General features: G+C 35.2%; 1 protein-coding gene across 14 annotated transcripts in view; it reads left to right on the top strand.

The window, feature by feature from the left end:
• bru3 (CUGBP Elav-like family member bruno 3) overlaps window positions 1-22,836 on the top strand; it is an 838,385-nt gene that overhangs the window by 611,425 nt on the left and 204,124 nt on the right. For 12 of the 14 annotated variants that reach the window (XM_074127777.1, XM_074127769.1, XM_074127773.1 and 9 more), the window contains exon 3: window positions 14,472-14,597. In XM_074127777.1, the coding sequence (XP_073983878.1) occupies window positions 14,472-14,597 (126 nt within the window). Of the gene's footprint in view, window positions 1-3,958; window positions 4,037-14,471; window positions 14,598-22,836 lie in introns of all 14 variants that reach the window. The other 2 variants (XM_074127785.1, XM_074127783.1) reach the window with 1 other exon arrangement.

The following is a 22,836-nucleotide window of genomic DNA, read 5'->3' on the forward strand; positions in this document are numbered from 1 at the left end:
TTATATGTATTGGCTAAATAAATAAATATAATGATCGTGCAGGAATAAATGTTGACTGTATTAGTAGATAAATTATTTATTCATGTGTATCGGAACAAATGAGCCGTAAAGAAAGTTGTTTATGTCAGCGTAGATAATTCATACCATGGAAATATTCGTTGTAATATATTATTTCTAATTATTTCCGGAATTCTCATTACATTTTTAATGTATCTTTAATTTCTTTAGATTTCCTTCTGAGAGATATTACATACAATGCTATCAAAACTATAGAATACTTACAGATATATTGTTACGAAAGTAAAATAAAAATGTAAAGATAGGCGTCTCCTGTGTGTCCTTAGTTTTGTAGGACGGCGAGTGTAGAATGTAAAAATAAGAAGTATGGAAGTGGAATGCCGGAAGAGTAAGGAAACAAGTTTCCGCTGATCGTTAGAAGGATGAAGAAGGGCTGAAGTATGGACCGTGATTGCAAAGTTGCCGTCGTCGTCGCCGCCGCCGGGAGATCCCTTTCTATCCGCCAGCGAGGTTGCTACGTTCACACAATCCTCTCACACCCACTTTTATTCACTCTTCTTCTTCCTCTTCTTCTGTCTTGCTCAAGGAGAGCGGATGATGCCTTTAGCTTCTCTCTCTTCTTGTTGCATATTTCTTTACCAAGTAATAAATTCGAAGTGAGTTCAGCCTCATGAATATATTCCGTGCATTAACCTTGCCTCGTCCCCCTATCTTCGGCGCGTCCCTCCTTTATTCTTATCTTCTGTCCACCCCTTGTTCCTCCGGGGTCTCTCTCATCCACTCCTTGCCAGACCGATGAGTATCAGAGTCTCATCCTGTCCCCTGGTTTTCCACTACTCAAGGCTATTTTCTTTATATTTCCTTGATACTTCATTGATTCTACATACTCCTGCTAATACTCCAATTCATTTTTATTCCAAGCTGCAGCCTCTTTGATTTCTCTTAATAAATCTTAGACATGCATATTTAGTGTTAAACTAATTATATTAAATCAGGGTTTTGTCCCTAAAAATATTATAATCTATTTTCATTCATTTACAGTCCAAAATGGTCTCTTTAGGTCTGTGTATTGAAGAGAGGCAAAATAATTACTAAGTTTATTTGAGAACGAACATATGTCAATACATATACCAATAATATTTAAAATAAAACGTAAATTTTAATCATTTTCGTCAAATAAATAACGAGGATATGATTTACTTCATATAAAAACACTTACACACTTTCTTAGCTCAAGTTGAGCCCTAAGTCAGTCCAAAAAGCATCATTTCACACAGAACCATAGCATTTAACTAATTTAGAAGCAATACCATTACATTTAAACATAATCTTTTTAGTATTTAAACTGTAGACGGTTTTGTCTTCTTAAATAGTGAAGACCTTATGAATTCTCTTTTGATAGTGGAAATCTACTTAATAGAGGGCCATGAATTGGAACCACCTGATTTCGTAATTCTGTACCGTTTTTCAGATGTACCGATTAGATTATTAGTAAATTTAAAGCATTACCTATCTTAAATTTATTTTCATGACGTTATTATTCTGAACCAAATATAATACTATGTCCAACAAGTTAACGTTACTATTCATTCTATTAAAACAATTTATGTTAAAAACTATTTCTCGTAGTTAAGTTTCTAGTTACTTTATTTTTCTTTAATAGTGCTTTGAGAAAACGCTTTTCTCAAATAATCAATTGGGTCGTGAAATGTAAAAGGCATGAAATTGTGGAAGAACTCCTTGAAAAAAAATCTTCAATTTATTGGTTGGAAGTTGCGATACCAGTGGCGTTTCAGTCAACTAACATGAATTGTGGGGATTTTGTGCCTCAAAAAATGTCTGTGAATTGATTGAGTTAAAATTGTTTATTGTGGAATATTTTACAGAGGTTTTTTTTATGTTTGTGCAAAAAACAAAAAATTTGAGAGCAGTGTAGTTTGATAAGTAAAATTGGGCTATTTTTCAAAATACTGTTTACTGAAAAGATTTGATATGATGGTTTTGGAATGCTAGGTTAAATCCCAAATCTCTCAACAGTTAGTTCAAAAGAGGTTTTGTAACATTATTGTAGAGATAATGAGTTTTTCCAGTTTCGAGTGTCTTGAAAGAATATTCAGTTATCCTCTGTTAAGTTACAGTCATTTTAAAATCTTGTATATGGTTTCCATGTAAGTCTTTTTTGTTTTGAGATGAATTGTTAAGAAACATTCATGGATAATAATTTTGCTTGGCGAAGTATTAACTTTTAAGCTTCACCTGATAGAAGCTAGTCTTGCAGAATGTCTAATATGTCTTTGTTTTGGGTGGCGAGAACCGAGGGTCAGAATTTGATGAAACTGTAGCACAGATTTCGCCAGAAATGATAAGATTTCTAAGTTTATACGAGGTGTGGCCAATAAATAACGAGACTATTGATGTAAAACATTTTATTTTAAATTTATACATCTTTAGTTATTATCACCTTCAATATACACCCGTCCCCTATCCCTACAACGCTCCATGCGAATTTACCATTGTTCGAAATAGTGCTGGAAGTCTTTTTCTGTCAGCTCCTGCATGACGCGTGTCGCTTTTTCTTTCACAGCTTCAACAAACAGAAATCGTGTTCCTTTTAGGGCAGATTTAACTTTGGGGAACAGATAAAAGTCATATGGGGGTCTGGTCAGGCGAATAAGGCGGATGTTCTTACTTGTTTAGAAACGTCTTGACAGACAATGCAGTGTGAGCCGGCGCGTTGTCTTGATGGAGAACCCCGTGACTTGTTCTACAAATCGGCTCGTTTTTTTTCCTTACTTTTCACAAGAATTGAGCAAGCACCTCACCGGTAGTAATGTTGATTAATTATAATCAATAGTTTCATCCGTTTTGGACGTGGAAGGGTGACCCTCCGGGCGGTCATCATCTCCGACGTCTTCTCGGCCATCTTGGAAACGCTTGAATCACTCAAAAACTCGCGCACGTGATTAACATTCATCACCATATATTTCTTTTAATAAAAGAAAAGTTTCAGTAGCGGTTTTATTAAGTTTTGATGTGAAATTTCACGACAATTCGTTGCTTTACTACCTGTGTAGTATCATGTTTTCGGCAAAACGCCATGTTCTCTACAAACACGTGTGACGCTGCAATCGAAAGAGAAGGCTTTACTCTGCACAGCTGTCGGTTGTTAGGATTTAGCACATACATAGTTCTTCTGTAGCCGCATCAGTCTCGTTATTTAATAGCCGTACCTCGTATTTCTCCGTTTTACTGAAATTCTAAAAGCAATTTAAGTAAATTTACTTCTAAAATTTCACAAAGCTTCTTAACTCACCCACCAATTTAGAATGTTAAAACAATACCCCTCTTAATAATTAGTGTCTAGTATAAGGTTCTCCAACAATTTACAAGTTATAATGGGTGATACATTATAATGGATTAGAATTACGAGTATATGGGCAGTGCAAGGTTACAATTAATTAAGTTAAAATTAATTGAATATTTACAGATTTTTTTCTTGTTATCATGACAAATCTAAAGAAAAAAAAAAATTATTGTTGAGGTTCTAAATTTAACCTGACTTAAACAAATGTAGACCCTCCACAATAAAACGAGAGCTCCTGAGAATTTGATTTATTGTAGAATAAGTTTGTTAAAAAATCATGGAGCTTTGAAGATATTTTTATTATTAAGAGATTTGAAGCAATTCTACACGAAAAATTCTGTGCATATATTTTGTTCTAAAAGCTTTTTTATCATTATTATTTAATTTTGTTTGTATTTATAAACAATTTTGGTAAAAAAAATGTTACTTAATTGTAAAAAAAGATAATTACATATTTGTGAAAAAAATATAATAAAAATATTAAGCAGAAACAATTTAGGAGATAATTAAGTAAAATAGTTAAGAATGTGTGGGGGGAAAGTGGGAGTGGAGGTGTGACGTATTGTATGTTTACAGAGGCAATGTGGTCACGAGGGAGCCTCTGGGCTGCTGGCTATTGTACGCCCGCTTAGAGAGCGCAAAGTTCGCGCCAAGGTAAAGCACCAATACAGACTTTAAAACAATATGAACAAACAGAGACAAAAAATTAAAAGAACAAATACAAATACGACTGACTTAATGGACGATCTCATTCACTATGGCCGTTGTCATCTCCGTTGTGGCTGCATAGTTAGCACCATTTGTTGTGATTATTTATTTATTTATTTATTTTCATTTATTTATTTCAATTTCCTTTAATTTTTTTGTCCACTCCTGTGCATATGCCTATAAGATACAAATTAATTTAGTGACGATCCGAGTAATAAATTTGAATCATTTTATTTGAATCTTCAATACAGAAAACATGAAGGAGTTTTGTAGGTGCCACGGTAGCCCGCAATGCTAAGATGTATTGTTGGTTAGATTTAGATTTAAATTTAAATCCTATGCCCCACGGCACCGCAGCCACTAGAGGTTTATTGTGCCATCCCCTTCTGGATCTAGTAGATGAAACCTCCCCTGCTAAAGAGGTGGAGGACTTTCTCTACTAGTTCTTTTTGTGCTACTATCTCTTTTGGTATCAAGGTTCCAAAGGTTTCATAACGCAAACACTCGATCGCAACGCAAGTGAGAGGCCGTTTCCTCCTCTTCCTGACACAATCTGCACACCGGTTCTGAAGCTAATAAGCCCCCACCTTGTACAGATACTACCTGAACCTTCCAAGCCCCGTGAATAGACCTGTAATCAGAGTAATCTAGTTTCTATCCAAGCACAGAGTCACTTTGGCTCTTTGTTAATAAAGCCAAGGCGTAATAGTCTTGCTGTGAGGTGCCACGGTAGCCGAGCGGTTAAGAGGCGAGACCTGCAAAGCTAATATGCATTGATGGTATTGGTTTTTTCGACCGTTGTTGATGGTTGATTTTTGGGGAATATCGAGGTGCGGTCATCAATAAATACAACTTTTTTGCTTTAAAAAGTTTTTTATAATACCCTGAAGAAGGTACTACCGAAAAGTCGGTATAAAGCAAAAAACTAATATTATAAACTAACTACATTGTTATATGATTGGTACAATTTCTGGTCTTAGGCCTTGGATTTTATTTAAAGATTAATAAAAGAAATTTACAGTAAAGTATGTTTGCTAGTCGCCTCCGTCCACGGCACCTAATTTGGCAGTTGGACGTAAAGGCCGCCTGAAAAAATAGGCATTACTTTACTTTACTTAGTCTTACTGTGTTTTAATCCCAGGACACATCACCCAGTTCTTTTTATGTTCTCTCCAGATCCAGTCTCTGAGAGCCACACGAACCGTAACCTTGGTGATCCCCAGAACATGCTCCGGGCCAATGAAAGGGGTGTTATCTCCATTCCTGACCTATATTGTTGGTTTAGTGGGTTCAATTTCCCAGTCTAGGCCTTGGATTTTATTTAAAGTTTAATGTAAAGAAATAGTGAGATTTAAAAAAAAAATCCAAATGTTAAAACAATCATAAAATTAGCATTAAAAGCATCAGAGTTTTATGATGTAAAACTATATTGAAATGCATACAGGTATTACCCAAGGGAATTGGTTTAGTCAGTTTTGTATACGTAATTACTTATATATGTAGGTATAGGAGAGGCCAAACGTAGCCACACTGTAACGTGTAGGGCAATTAAACTTCTCCAATTGTATGACCAACGTCAGAGTTTTGCATCTCCCATGGGCCGTTCTAAAACCCAAACGTGTTCAAAATCTATGCCATTCCATGTCCCAATAAAACAATAATCCAAAATACAAAAAAAACAAGGCGAATTTTCCATTTAAATGGTATTATCTTAGATTGCTTCGTTTCCCTATCCCTGATAAGTTCAAAAATGCTTTCTTTTTAATAGCATTAAATAGCTTAAAGCCAAATCATATAAAATATCCTAAATATTTGTTAAATAAGAGCTTTATTAACATACGATTAAACGCCATTTTCATAATCAACTTTAAAAACACATACTTTAAAGTAGCAAAGAATGTAGTGAAGTCTTTAAGCAAGAGGTTTCCCAAAAAGTAATCCTGAATAAATAACTTTTGTAATAAACAATACCAGAAAAACGGGAATTACTTGGGCGAGATTTGTTCAAATTATTACACACCATTCGGGTACTCTATCCAGTTTTTCTATGGCTACGAATTTATCCAGGCCGAGGTATTTGGAGCTAGTATTTCATTTGCTCCAGTTGCAAATTTATGGCAATTTCCAAGGCTGCACTGTAAAGATCGCAGAGATTTCAGCACACTACTGAAAAATCTGATATGTGTTTTCTTGCTGATTACAAGCAAGAGAACACTTGTTTTAAAAATTGCTGTTTAGAAGCGGTGCTCATCAATTTACATGTTGCCGCTTAGTCTTGTAAAGTAATTGCCTAATTTTTTTTTTTTTTCAGGCATAGCTTAGTAACGTACAACTTCTTAATTTTACGTGTCTTAGACGGGATTCGAACTGGTGACCTCCCACTTACAAAGCCACGCTCATGATAAACTAGACAAACACCCCGCCCCCAATTTTTAAAAATTTATTTCTTGAATAAAAGATAAATTCAATTATGGCATATGCAACCAAAATTCTCCTTACTATTTAAATTCTTATCCCAAATTATTTTTCGTTTATGTTATTATATTTAATTTCAATTTAATATAATTTTTTACTTAAAAAATTGTTTATTGTTATAATTGTCGTTTATTAGGTGTTGTTTATTCAGTCTAAGTGTTGTAACCAGCTTTTTAATAACATTATTCATTCAGCCCGTACCTAGCACAGTTATTTTATTTATTTTTTAATTTTACCTTTTTTTTTAATTTATTATTTTATTTACAGATTAATTTAAAAACTGTTTGTTGTACATTACTTAGACATAGTTCAAAAATTTCTTTTCTGAGTGTTGTATATTTTTATACAAATATAATATATATAAGTTTAAATATTATTCTTTATTCTTTTTAACAAATAATTTATATAAATTTTGTTTTATAGATGTTTTTATATGCGGTGACTTTTTTAAAAAATATCATCAGGTTACTTTTTTTTTTGAATTCATAAAAAAAATAAAGAAATAAAATGAAATTGTTAAAGGTAATTAATTGTGTTTTTGGTGAACAATTTCTAGCATGTTAAATGTGTCCTAAATTTTCTTTTTTGGTTTCTTAAATTTACTTTATTTAATAAAATATATTGAAAATTATAAATTGAAGTTTCTTAATTAAAAACGGGTAACATTTTTCAATTAATAATTGAACAAAAAACTTTTTCTCGTCCACAAATGCACGATGAATCATTCTTTTACTTTAAATTTTTGTTTTCTTATTAAAGTTTTTATATTTTCCCCCCTCTTTATATTTATTATTATATTTATTTTTTAATATATTTTTATTGTTACTAAAAAAAGAATAGCTTTAGTGTGCATTTTGTGTAATAAATAAATTAAATATTTTGTTTATATACAAAATGGAAGAATTTTTAGAAAGTATAAAACTAAAAATGGTTTTAAAAAAACACTCAAAAAGTGAGCTTTAGATGGATGTGGTTTTATATTTTTAAAAAATAAAAAGTATACAAACAGTAAGTATTAATTTTCTGTTTTTCATTTTTTTTTATTTTTGTTTTAATAGAAAACTGTGTTTTTCCGTGGTTATTACAGTGTTTTCTTAGATGTACTAATTTTTGTTTATATTATAAATTTTCATTGGACTTATTTGATATATCGATGTATCGTTGTTGTAAGTTATTTTTGAATACTTGATATTGATCGGACTGGACTACTTTTTCACATAATTATTTAATCATAATGCATTTCAATATCCTTCATTTTGCTACTCACCAAACATTTTAACTTCCTCAAGTAATCCATTTTCCTCTATTGTTCTTTTAAAAGAATTCACCTTTAGTTCTTCTAGGGTGATCCACTTCTACATCTTCTAGTTCTTCTGCAGGAATTCATCATTTTCAATTTTATATATTACATCTAGAGGGTATTTAAGCTTAGAATCTGATACCTTACAATAATCTTTAGGCTTAAGCGCCATGGCTGAGAGGATATCGAACCTGGATGTGCTGAAGCCAGAATAACTTCCTTAACAGTCTTAATTGTTGGCTGTCCGCACCAGAGCAAGAACTCTTGACCGTTCGGTAAAGGGGTAGAAAAAGATTGGCAGCCATTCTGATTTTTAAGTTTGACTCGCAAAAACTCCGATCAAATTTCTCAATTCCTATAACACGATTCTTGTAAAGTGAACATATTTACAAGATTTATTACAATAAAAGTATAATACTATAGTATAATTTAACGCCCAAGCGAGTGGTTAACGTAGTAAATTTCATCGCGAAGATTCTGGGTTCATAACCAGCTAGCTGCAGGCTCTTAGTTTTTTTCTTACAGCGGGGAAACCGAGAGAATGTTGGTAACGAAAGAACATTGCCAGGAGACCGGGCTGTGCACTGAAAAAAGGCTTCGGGAGCCTATGACCTCATTTTCGGACTTCATTTTCTAAAACATCTTCTTATTAATTCTAACAGATTAATACTATACAAATCTCGCAAGTTCTGTACCACTATGAAACAAACGAGAACTCCTGTGTAATGCTGTGCACTAAAAAAAAGTCTACGGGCACCAATTAATTCATATGTTAACGAGCTTTAAATTAAAAAAAAAATAATAATATTGTAATAATAAATAAATGGTGAGTGAAACCAAAATAAAAGCCTAATTCAGTTTATTCGCCATCTTTTATAAATTTTAATCGATAAAAACAATGCAGATCTCCAAATTTCGATAAAATTTTATTTTAAAATCTAAAATAAATCTTTAAAGAAAAATAAATATGTTAAATAACAAATTTTATGAATTTAGAGACGCTAAGGAATTTAACCAAAAAATAAAATAAAATAATTAATCCTATGGTACCATATGATTCCGCAGGAGAAAGTTATGAAAATATGTCTATAAATCCAATATAAATAAATCCACATATTTCTCAAGACGGCAAGCTAGTAAAGCATTGCAATTGCCCTATTTAGTTCACTTTTTCCGTTTCCCTTCCAAAACAAAGTTCGAGTGTTCTGATTTAAGGAACCTTTCCAGAATACGAGTATTTGTAAGGGTCGTTTGAAAAGTCCGTGCAAAAATAAAAACTACTTAATTTTTTGGGGTAAACCTTTTTTATTTTTCAACATAGTCTCCTTTTAGGCTTATACACTTCGTCCAACGCTGCTCTAGTTTGTTGATCCCTTCCGAATAATAGGATTTGTCCAAGTCTGAAAAATAGCCATTCGTTTCTGCAATCACCTCCTCGTTTGAATAAAATCTTTTTCCCGCCAGCCATTTCTTCATATTGGGGAACAAATACAGAAGCCAAGTCTGGAGAATAGGGGGAATGTGAAACGAGTTGGAACCCTATTTCCATTAATTTTGCGACCACAACTGCTGAGATGTGAGCTGGTGCGTTGTCGTGATGGAAAAGGACTTTTTTGTGGGCCAATCGTGGGCGTTTTTCTTGCAGCTCGGTTTTCAAACGGTCCAATAACGATGAATAATATGCACCTGTAATAGTTTTACCCTTTTCCAGATAGTCGATGAGGATTATTCCTTGCGAATCCCAAAAGACAGTCGCCATAATCTTTCCGGCCGAAGGAACGGTCTTCGCCTTTTTTGGCGCAGATTCCCCCTTGGTCTCAAGAGTGTAGTTATGTATCCATGTTTCATCCACAGTGACGAAACGACGCTTAAAGTCCTGCGGATTCTTCTGGAATAGCTGCAAACCGTCCTTGCAACACTTCACACGATTTCGTTTTTGGTCAAGCGTGAGCAATCGCGGCACCCATCTTGCGGATAGCTTTGTCATGTCCAAATGTTGATGCAAAATATTATGTACCCGTTCATTCGAGATGCCCACAGCACTAGCAATCTCACGCACCTTCACTCTTCTGTCATCCATCACCATATCATGGTTTTATCAATGATTTATGGAGTAGTAACCTCAACAGGGCGTCCAGAACGTTCAACGTCACTTGTGCCCATATGGCCACTCCGAAAATTTTGAAACCACTTATAAACTGTTCTAATCGAAGGTGCAGAGTCACCATAATGTTTATCAAGCTTCTCTTTAGTCTCCTCAGGCGTTTTGCCTTTCATAAAGTAGTGTTTAATCAACACACGAAATTCTTTTTCGTCCATTTTTTGAAAATCACTCGACTTCCTCGATTCAAACGAATGCCAAACACAAAGAAATAGACCGATCTGGCTGAAACTTGGTGTGTGTTCTTCCAAGAGATGCTACTAACTAAACATTACCTCGATACGCGCCAGTAGTGCTATCTCTCTGACTTTGCACGGACTTTTCAAACGACCTCGTAGTACCTAGTACTATCTAGACAAGTTACGCTTTTACCAGAGCCATTATAGTAGTACAACAGCTCTCCGCTAGCTAACTTACTGGTCTTAAAATGGTATCTACAGCTTTAAAAGGGGGAAAAAAAGTTGCAGATATTGGTTTCAACATCCCCCCTATTCTACGTGAGAGCAACTAAATAATAAGATATCATATTTTCAAGAAGGAATAGAATTCTTTGGATACTTGACTTAATTACAGCCAAGTGAAGCATCGAACTGAAGAGTTTAGGTTTTGGGAACACCTGTCTTTAGCCTATAACCTAACCTGGTTTCAGGCATCAACCTTTCCCAACTGTTCCTTACATTTACCTTACACAAACTCTTTAAAAATTTCTTCCAATTATAATTTCCTTAATTTGAAAAAAAAAAAATAGAAAAAGAAAACGTCATATAAAAATTGTTGTCATAACTAAAAAAGTGGAATATTATCAGATGTATTTACAGGGAAATACTTCTTTCCGGCTAGTCACGCGCCCTGTGAAAAATAAATAAATAAATGAAAAAGGGAACCCTTTATTAAATTAGAATTGCGTGCAGGTTACATATTTCCCTTTATAAGAAAAAATTGTGGGTGGCACCCCTGGCGCTGTTGTTTCATAACTGAGAAAAATAACCAGAATAAAGAATGTTATCAATTTATATTTGACTCGCGTGCGGATGTCTCTCGGTTCTCTCCCTTTTTTTACTCATTTTCTTCCAAGTTTTTATATATTTTTTTCTCTTTTTGGTATCCTCCACTTGTAGCCCTAATTTGTAGCGCGCTACCTGTTGCATCTACTTTAATAATAGCCCTTTCTTTAGGCTACAGCTTTCTTTTTTTTATCCTTCCCTTGTTAAAGGAAGTATTTCATTCTATATTAATATAGTAATAGGTACAGTTTTCATTAGAATAGGATGGGAAAATTTAATGAAAAGTATATTTAATGAAAAGGTATTTTTTGTTTTCAATTAGAAATTAAATTCATCTATTATTTTATAAATTAAATTTTCAAATTCATTAATTTTGTTCTCTTTCTCTTTTTAATTTTGAAATTTACTCCTCAATTTTACGAACAGTTAGCAAATATGTTGTTACTGCAATAGTATAGTTATAAATTGAAAGAGTAGCCGTCCAATGATGATTCTTCCCTATAATTCAGCTGTCTATTGAGGAGATCTTGACTGGTGCTCCTGTTTATGTCTGGGAATTAGCTGGGATTTGAGTTTAGCTACAAGATAAGTAGATTTATGTGGGGATGATATTATTCATGCTAAATGTTTGTAACGGGTGGTTGTTTTTATTATTATTATTATTATTTAAGGCGCATCATCATGTGAGGTTATTGGTGCTATTAGCTTTTTTTCAGTGCACTGACGGCCTTCGGTCAGGTTTTCTCTCATTATAGACCATCACCGGGACAGTAAGCTGTAAGAAGCTCTTAGAAAGAGAAAATCTAAGGGTTCAGCACAGCTGGATTTGAACCAGGGTCCTCCGCGTGGAAATTCAGTACGCTAAACGCAAAGCTAATCTGTACCCTGCCACAGGCTAGGTCTTAAATTTAGGCAACATTCTCTTGCCTTTAAATTGACTAAGTCAGCCTACAAAAATAAATGATCTTTCACAATCCACTTTTTTTTTTTAGACTACAGTTCAGACTACATGAAATCTTTCATTTTCATACACTGTTTGCGGCAAGTGGTATATTTTTTTTCATTATCTTGCGTTCTAGGATTTCCCACAAATTGAACCCACAGACATTGCGCAAAGAATCAGACTTATAAGAATGTAAACAAAGTGCCTGAAGAGGTTATACCAATTAAAAATGGCTCGAAACGAGCTGCAGTGCTGGTTAAACGGCCAAATTATTTGCTTCCATAACTGTCATGGCGTTTCATTTTTGCTTTAAAGTAAAATATTGAAATTCTCACCAATTCTTTCAGAATTTAAACTAATCAAATAGTCAATAATTTCTCCTATTATTTTATCGCAAAGTGTTATCTCAGATCTATGGCAATAATGTTTACTAGATTAATTTACAATAATTTTTTTTTTTTAATAATTGCAAACTCTATCCTTAATTCTGAATTTAATAATCTAAAAAAGCCGTCATTCTATTCGCTATTTGATAAATAATAACGTTAAGTTTAAAAAAAAATGAAGTCAGTAATTAATAAATTAGATAAATAATGACAGTAATTGATAATAGTCTTCATTTTTAATCTGATTAAAACAATATGATAATCTATATAAATAGATTCAACATTAAAAAGAAATGATAGTCAAACTGGGCCAGTTGGACAGCGAAAAGTAATTTATTTCGGCCCCACATGGGATCTCTGCCCTCCGCCTCCATCGCCGCCCCCATCTCTGCCCATTATACTGTGTGTCATAAATTCATCCATCCACCCCCTTCCAACTCCAAACCCCCCACAAACATTATATACCCCTCTCAAAATTGAATATATCCCTCCTCTCACTCCAACACATCTCATTATATTCCCTTATCTCTTTTTTAATTTATTTTTTTTTTATAATAATCTATCTATTTTTATTTAGACATTTAGACAACTTTTTAACAGTAATTAACACTAAAGATAATAATTTTCAAATTAGTAAATTCTACTTTGGACGGAATGGCTGTTTGTTATGTAATCGTTCGTTTATCTGTGCACTTTTATATATAAATATATATATATATTATATAAACTATGTAATATTATTATGTGGACTGCATTTAATTATAAATATTTATTGTTAAAACATTTTTATATTTTTGGGAAACAGAAAAAAAAATAGTATTTATTTTTTAAATTCTTTTATATACTTACTGTAATTTGTTTCAAATTTTAAATGTTTATTCCAATGTTTTTAATTTTAACTATATTTTAAAAAAACAATGTATAATAGTGATAATTTTTATATACATAGTGGTCATGAGCGTGGCTTTGTGTGTGGAAGATCCCCAGTTCGAATCCTACGTATGGCTACAATTCTATTTGCTAGAAAAAAATTGTTTATAGTAAAGTATGAGCTTCCCGCCCCTGTGTTCACGATACCTAATTTGGTAGGTGGACATTAAGCCCTGCTTGAAAAAATAGGCGATTACTTTACTTTATATTACCAAAAATAAAAAATTAAAACTCAGAAACATTAATTCTAAAAAAAAAAAAATTGAGTTAGTCATCTGCGCCAGGTATCCCAGCCCAAACAATCCAACGCAAGATATCATTTATCCATTTAAAAAGAAGAGGATGCATAAATTCATCAAGCAGGATTTCTTTTTAGACCACAATAACGGTAAGGACACTAACCAAAAACCTGAAAGAAGTCCTAGGAAGGATCAAAATAAGTCCTTGGCAGGAATCCATTTAGAGAGTTATAAATCCAGCTACTCATTTATTAGGATGAATACTGCGTGTCGGAAGCTTAGCAGGAGAACATTTCTGTTCTAATCCAATAGAAAATTTCAACACCTATGTAAGGGTGAAGACATTAGAGTCCAGGGCGTAGCCTTCCGAGCGGTTACAATCCCCCCCCCCCCCTATGAAGTACCGCTGTAAAATATCATAATAAGCATTTACTAAAGATATCCAGAGAAATTATCAGGTATCCCATTAGAACACCTAACGTTAATCAAACCTCTTCAGTAGGTAACCTGAAAAGGTTGGCTATTGGGATTCGACATATAATTCTCTTAAAAATTTTAGCTCTAAATTCATCTCTGGGCTTTCCTTAATCCTATCTAAAATTGGCATTTTTTCCAAAATTTGTAATTAACGAACTGTATCTCTTAAAATTGATGCTGAAGCTAATTACAAAACTTATCTTTGATTTAGTTCGTTGCCAGCACAATAATACATTTGCTTTACCACTTAAATAAATTTATATTTTTTAAATAAATAATTTATTGAATAATAAAAATTATTACTATTATCTAATATAAAAAAAAAATGCAGTTTTCTTATTCTATTTAAGAGCACTATCTCATATTATTAATTTCACTTAATGCACTTTTACCCAAAATTTCCCACACTTTTTCATAATTTTTTTTAATTCTTGTTTTTCTTTTTGTTTTCTTTGGTGACAAACAGATAGGAAGCTGTTCGCGGGGATGCTGAGTAAACAACAAACTGAAGAAGATGTACGTCAACTTTTTGCCCCATTTGGTACAATAGAAGAGTGTACTATACTTCGAGGACCGGACGGAGCTAGTAAAGGTCAGTTAATATTTATTGATTTGATTCGTTTAATCAATTGTATATCACTTTGCCGTGTATTAATAGTTTATATTAAGTTGAATTAATCATAATACAAACCTATAGTACCACTCTTAAGCATTTAGGGTAGTTAATACTGCAATTGTTCAATACACAGAGTTTTTACAATTTCCATTGTAAGTCCCCAGAGACCGAATAAATTGTTGGTATATGTATATGGACTTGGTAGCTCAAAAACTAAAGCTGAAACTTGTATTTCGTTCAGGTACAAGTATCAGGATGGCATGGAGGCTGTGGACAAGGCTTGTGCTGTAGGATTAGGATGTATAGTTAGGGCTATTATAGAAATTACGGAAGCGAGAATGGATTAGGTCATTGACAAAAGGGATATTGAGATCTTGTATGGAGGGTTAAATTGGATACATAATAAGGAGCGTTGACACTATGCCGAAGAACTTTAGATTGAAAGGATTGGATTCTTTTGGATGTTGGGAGGTTTCGCAGAGCCCCACAGCTCAGCTTCGCAGGTCCAGATGGGGTCTTAGTAGTGTCTTGAATAGAGTCAGTTTGTTCTGTACGTTAATGGCTGATCTCCGCCCTAGCAGTCCAGTTGTCCATATCGTCTATTGAGTTCTTGTCTTTTCAGTCTAGAGTATTGGTTCCATGTAAGTCGACTGTCTAAATACATTCCTAGGTAGCGTACTTGTGTGGAGGTCGGTTTTATTTTTGTAAAGATTTTTTAAAGAAATGACTTCAATGATTTTGTTTCTAACTGCACATACTCCCACTTATAGTGATCTACACATTTTTTGGGAGAGATTACATTTTAATATAGCATAAATACTTGATTAGATGTCACCTTGCTTTGTTATCTAAAATTAAGTGTAGTTTGCAACCAAGCATCTTCTGTAATTAGGTTATTAAATAAACGCTTTGTCTTCTTGACAAAAAGTCTGTAAATGCTTTTTTATTTTTTAATGACATATAAAAGTTTTGAATATTTTAACGATACCGTTATCATCGCAATAAAGGTTTTATTACTTCCTTTATTTAATGACCTTAGAAAATAAATGTACAAGTTTTTATCCAGTCAGGAAGAGAGTGTTAATTGTAATGAATATCTTGTATAAGATGGTAGCAGTTTTTGACCAGCGTCTATAAGATAGTTTTTGAGGCAACACAAAATCTGTACGCCAACGTTTCGAACTGTATTTAGTTCATCTTCAGGGCTACAAAACAAAAAAAAAAGAGATCTGGGTAGGTATTTAAAATAGAATCATGAAGACTAAACATAATACGAGGGTCGTTTGAAAAGTCCGTGCAAAAATAAAAACTACTTAATTTTTGGGGGTAAACCTTTTTTATTTTTCAACATAGTCTCCTTTTAGGCTTATACACTTCGTCCAACGCTGCTCTAGTTTGTTGATCCCTTCCGAATAATAGGATTTGTCCAAGTCTGAAAAATAGCCATTCGTTTCTGCAATCACCTCCTCGTTTGAATAAAATCTTTTTCCCGCCAGCCATTTCTTCATATTGGGGAACAAATAGTAGCCCGAGGGAGCCAAGTCTGGAGAATAGGGGGAATGTGAAACGAGTTGGAACCCTATTTCCATTAATTTTGCGACCACAACTGCTGAGATGTGAGCTGGTGCGTTGTCGTGATGGAAAAGGACTTTTTTGTGGGCCAATCGTGGGCGTTTTTCTTGCAGCTCGGTTTTCAAACGGTCCAATAACGATGAATAATATGCACCTGTAATAGTTTTACCCTTTTCCAGATAGTCGATGAGGATTATTCCTTGCGAATCCCAAAAGACAGTCGCCATAATCTTTCCGGCCGAAGGAACGGTCTTCGCCTTTTTTGGCGCAGATTCTCCCTTGGTAATACATTGTTTAGATTGTTCTTTGGTCTCAGGAGTGTAGTGATGTATCCATGTTTCATCCACAGTGACGAAACGACGCTTAAAGTCCTGCGGATTCTTCTGGAACAGCTGCAAACCGTCCTTACACGATTTCGTTTTTGGTCAAGCGTGAGCAATCACGGCACCCATCTTGCGGATAGCTTTGTCATGTCCAAATGTTGATGCAAAATATATTGTACCCGTTCATTCGAGATGCCCACAGCACTAGCAATCTCACGCACCTTCACTCTTCTGTCATCCGTCACCATATCATGGATTTTATCAATGATTTCTGGAGTAGTAACCTCAACAGGGCGTCCAGAACGTTCAGCGTCACTTGTGCCCATATGGCCATTCCGAAAATTTTGAAACCACTTATAAACTGTTCTAATCGAAGGTGCAGAGTCACCATAATGTTTATCAAGCTTCTCTTTAGTCTCCTGAGGCGTTTTGCCTTTCATAAAGTAGTGTTTAATCAACACACGAAATTCTTTTTCGTCCATTTTTTGAAAATCACTCGACTTCCTCGATTCAAACGAATGCCAAACACAAAGAAATAGACCGATCTGACTGAAACTTGGCGTGTGTTCTTCCAAGAGATGCTACTAACTAAACATAACCTCGATACGCGCCAGTGGTGCTATCTCTCTGACTTTGCACGGACTTTTCAAACGACCCTCGTAATTTAACTTAAACTTCAACACGTTAATTACGAAAACTGTTAACAATAACTCAAAACTTATTGAGCAATTATGAATGATAATGGTATGTTTCTAAAAATCACGTATAATACAATTTCAAAACTGGTTATAGGAGTCTTTATTTATAATTTACCCTAGATTTGATATTAATTAAATCTTTGCGAACGTATTTGCAAATGTTATTGCACTTATTGAGTCTTTCGATCTCTGGTAAAAAGTTAAACAATAGTTTTTTGTAGTTCAATAAGTAACCTTCGTAAGTTAATAAATAATAAGTAGAATGTAGTCAGTAAATTTTTAGTTGAATGACTGCAGAATTAATCCTTCAAGGCCGTGGGGCTATAAGTATAATTTTTGGCCTATTAACTGGCCACTGCAGGCTCAGAAAACACATGCATCGCATGGGCCTGGCAGATGATAGCCTCTGTAGTTTCTGTCAGGAAGAGGAGGAAACGGCACTGCACGTGTTATGTCAGTGAGAGGGGCTTGTCTGGGCTAAGGATGTTACTTCTCGGGGAGGAAAAACCAAAGCCTGTAAGCTTTACCAAAGAGTCGCTCTTCAGAATTAAGAGTCTGATTAAACTGAAGGGTCTGGGGGGCGAGCTCTAGAATCGGGAAGCCACAATAGATCCAAAGGGGTCGCAGTGGCGTAGGCCTTAAGGTTCGCCCTATTAGAATCTTAATCTTAAGTTTTTAGTTACTATTTGTTGTTTGCATATTAATTGTGTTTAAGTTGAATTGTGAATAATGTCTCAGTCTTCATGCTGAAATTATATATACCCAGATCTCTTTTGGAGTCCTGAAGATGAACTAAATGCAGTTCGAAAAATGTGTAATTTTTTTTAAATTTCTAAAATGACCAAAACTCAAAACCCTTCAGACACTATATATACACCTATATTTGTGGGTGACTGTGTTGGTAACTTTAGATTGGGAGCTGTTGTTGCGGGCAGTAATATCTACAGCAATTAGCCGACACAGTCCAAAGTGAGCGGAGGCCTAAAGCCTCCCAGTGTTGTTCCGTCTTGATGGAGGAGATGCCAAGCAATGCGCTGAGGCGAGAAGAGAGATACGTCACGTGAGGAGGTGCCCTGCAGAGATGTTTTGGAACATTTAAGCCGGCACATTAATGCGCACGGCTCGCTGTCCCACAGTTGGGCCAAGCCGTTTCCTCACTCCCAGTCCAAACCATCTTAAACAACAGTTACTGTTTTAGTGCCCGCCCATTTACTTAGCACGTCACCTGGCCCTCCCTAGATAGTACACCACCGTCTCACCCAGTTAGGGTCTTCTTGGGTCTGCGTGCTTCCTTGCCATTTCTACCAAACCCTAACCTCTCTACAGCCTACTTTATACTGAAGGGCATACGCGTGACGGGAATTCATACTCTCAGCTCTTGTATAATTAAACTACCTTCCTGTCATTGCTAAAACTCATCCTCTAGTCTCAGCCACTGTCCTTCCCCAAAACATGTACAAAAGCGACAACAAAGGAATATTCAAGCTCCCTTCATTTCATATTCTTCTGTTGCAACTTAAAGTTCTTTTTAATCAACATATCCCATCTTATTTTTCAATTTCTCCTTACATTTTCAAACCATTTTTAATTAAGTGTTTAAACTTGGAACCTCTATCTAACTACTGAAATTCGTCGAACGTTAAAACTCATATATAAAAGTCTGGTGTTCACATACATGATCTTGGCGTGGTCTTATGATAGCTATTTTATGCCACTACAAAAATTATTACGAAGTCGGTTTCTGAACAAGTTATTCGCTAGTGACTCTATGCTAATATCCATCTCTTGCTTGAAGGATGCATGGAGGATCAAGGGAAATAGTATTCCTCTTTAGACCGTGGACAGCGTCGTACCTTTGCATATACTCTAAGGCACGGTTGTCATACTGGCGGCCCCCGAGGTAATTTCTTGTGGCCCTCGCTATACTGAAATAAAATGAAAATAGAAGAAGTTTTTAAGAAGGAAATAGCTCTTAGGGCAGATCGAGGAAACAGATGAAAATATCGATTATAATTAATCAACATTACTACAGTGAAGTGCTTGCTCAACTCCGTGAAAGAGTAAGGAAAAAACGACCCGATTTGTGGAAGAACAAGTCTCCATCAAGACAACGCGCCGGCTCACACTGCATTGTCTGTCCAAGACGTTTCTAGCCAAGTACAACATCCCAGTTTTAGGCCATCCGCCTTATTCGCCTGACCTGACCCCCATATGACTTTTATCTGTTCCCCAAAGTTAAATCTGCATTAAAAGTGACACGATTTCAGTCCGTTGAAGCTGTGAAAGAAAAAGCGGCACGCGCTATGTAGGAGCTTACGTACAGTAAAAGACTTCCAGCACTGTTTCGAACAACGGTAAATTCGCTTGGAGCGTTGTAGGGATAAGGGAGGGATGTATATTGAAGGTGATAATAACTAAATATGTATAAATTTAAAATAAAATGTTTTACAGCAATAGTCTCGTTATTTAATAGCCACACCTCGTATATGTCAAAAGTTGTTTGCGTAAGTTGAGGCTGTTTTGTTCTATTTGTACAAAAAACATATATGTAATGATGTGATAATAATTCAAAAAAAGAGAGGGTTGTGCTAGCAGTATAATGTATGCTTCTGCTTATGATTAAGTATAATATATGTTGACCTATTAGGAGAGAAAAACCATTGAATTCAAAGAAAACTATAAAAACAATTTATTATTATTATAGTTATTTTCTTAATAACCACTATTTTTCACGATTAAGTCTGCTTCTTCTTCTACTTCTTCTTACTTTCTACAAAAGACTACAGCTCGCCTGTTCCTGCTAGAACGGCTTATTACTGCAGAAGGCTTTGATATAATTATAGGGATTACCTTCTTCTACCTTCTTCCCTTACCTTCCTCTTTTTTCTCCATTCTGTCAAGAAGAGAATGAAGGAATGTAGTGGACGAGAGGGAAGCCAGCAGAGAGTATGGTTGGTGAAGTAGCGAGCCAGTTCGGAGTAATTGAAAAAAGTTATGAAACTGCGCCGCGCCGCGCCCTCCATCGGCTGAAATATGCGATTACTTAAAAAAAAATGGTTACAGCATCTACAGAGAAAGAGAGGCGGCAAGAATGCTTCCCTCCGCATAATTCCTTCTTCCCGCGCTTTACCTCGGGCTAGCCTTCTTTTTTTCTTTGTTTTTTCAGTCTAAATACTAAATAAATCTATAATTTAATAATAATTGTTTACAATTTTTCATAAAATAATATGATTTATAATACAATTCTTAACAATAATTCATTTTCTAGAATTGTTTAACATAAATAAACATTAATCTTGTGGCGCTCCAAGAAGATGATTATAGCCTCTTTAATGTGCCATTTTTCTGCAAGATACTGCCTTATCTTTAGAGAATTGTTCAGTGTATTGCTGAAATCGAGTGTTGTTTCTACCGTAAGTTAAGAATATTCAACGGAAAGTTTAAATTTCTCGAAAATGTCTCCTTGGCCAGACTGTAAACTTTGTATTGGTTAGAGTGTGCTTCACTGTAAGGCAGGGGTGTCAAGCTCAATTTAAACACAATTGGTGCTACAGGCAAGATTCACGCGGGCAACATCACATTTACAAATCTTGTTAAATTTATCTTCCGAAGTAAGGATTCAGGAATATGGATAGAATAATTAAAACACTATATAATTGTATTTATAAAACGAAAATTATTCTTTTTTTACCCGAAACTTTGCCAGCGATTTCCCTCGTACAAGTTTACCTATGTCTGGATTCAAAGACTGAGAACGTAACATTACGAGGGTCGTTTGAAAAGTCCGTGCAAAAATAAAAACTACTTAATTTTTTGGGGTAAACCTTATTTATTTTTCAATATAGTCTCCTTTTAGGCTAATACACTTCGTCCAACGCTGCTCTAGTTTGTTGATCCCTTCCGAATAATAGGATTTGTCCAAGTCTGAAAAATAGCCATTCGTTTCTGCAATCACCTCCTCGTTTGAATAAAATCTTTTTCCCGCCAGCCATTTCTTCGTATTGGGGAACAAATAGTAGTCCGAAGGAGCCAAGTCTGGACAATAGGGGGGAAGTGAAACGAGTTGGAACCCTATTTCCATTAATTTTGCGACCAGAACTGCTGAGGTGTGAGCTGGTGCGTTGTCGTGATGGAAAAGGACTTTTTTGTGGGCCAATCGTGGGCGTTTTTCTTGCAGCTCGGTTTTCAAACGGTCCAATAACGATGAATAATATGCACCTGTAATAGTTTTACCCTTTTCCAGATAGTCGATGAGGATTATTCCTTGCGAATCCCAAAAGACAGTCGCCATAATCTTTCCGGCCGAAGGAACGGTCTTCGCCTTTTTTGGCGCAGATTCCCCCTTGGTAACCCATTGTTTAGATTGTTCTTTGGTCTCAGGAGTGTAGTGATGTATCCATGTTTCATCCACAGTGACGAAACGACGCCTAAAGTCCTGCGGATTCTTCTGGAACAGCTGCAAACTGTCCTTGCAACACTTCACACGATTTCGTTTTTGGTCAAGCGTAAGAAAATCACTCGACTTCCTCGATTCAAACGAATGCCAAACAGAAAGAAATAGACCGATCTGGCTGAAACTTGGTGTGTGTTCTTCCAAGAGATGCTACTAACTAAACATAACCTCGATACGCGCCAGTAGTGCTATCTCTCTGACTTTGCACGGACTTTTCAAACGACCCTCGTATATTGTGGGGATTCCTACTTCTTGCCTCTTAAAACCGAATCCTTCAGGAATGCCACTTAGAGTGGCAGACATATCGCTTCCAAACGTCGCCTGAACTGAATCAGCGTGTTTATTCACGCCCGCAGGTCTCCAGGTAAAAGACACTGGGCCACTGGGTATACTCTTCTTCGTGGTTAAAGGGTTAACGGGGGAATTGTGTCTCGGTAAAAGCCGGTATTCAGCGATTGAATAATGATTGCTTCGATTCGTGTGGATTACATTAAAGGACTTTGTTGATTTTAAAAGTTTTTATTTGATGATTTTCGTATCTTATTTTAGGTATGAAAATTGTTTTCTCTACTTTAATGAATTCAACTATGGTCTTTTCCACTTCTAGGGCATTCTATCCTAAAAAAAAAGAAGTTTTACATATCTTCAATACGTTATAGGTGATTGGACCGGCACATGCAAAGAAATTGGCGTAACCTTGCACAATTTAGTATAATCTGCTCATTTACGTGGTCACATGACCTAGCAGCAGACCTTGAGAAAGTGGTTTAAACGTATTCTTGGCGAAAACCGAGTATGCTATTACGGTTGAGAAAAAAAGGAAGATATAGGTTTGACTTGAGGCAAGAATAAGGGCTGTGGAACTGTTTGAATATTTAGACTTATCGTACCCTATTCCCATACTGGACTTTTGGAAATGTAAAGTGAAAAGTAAATTAATACCAATTTATTTCAGGCGGTGTTTATGTCCAAGATCAGGTGCCATGGATGGAGATTGATCTTTGTTTTCTCATATTAATAAGGCCTAGACCGGGAATCGAACCCACTACTAAACCACACAATAACATCTTTTAGCTTGACGGGCCTCTACTCTAACCGCTCGTCTTCCTTTTTGAAAATTTTTTAGTATATTATTCTAAGTTCTAAACAGTTACCATTCTAATATTGTC

The sequence above is a fragment of the Rhodnius prolixus genome, unplaced genomic scaffold (genome assembly GCF_049639745.1).
Source record: "Rhodnius prolixus isolate KJV_2025 unplaced genomic scaffold, Rpr scaffold_9, whole genome shotgun sequence".
NCBI classification, from domain to species: domain Eukaryota; kingdom Metazoa; phylum Arthropoda; class Insecta; order Hemiptera; family Reduviidae; genus Rhodnius; species Rhodnius prolixus.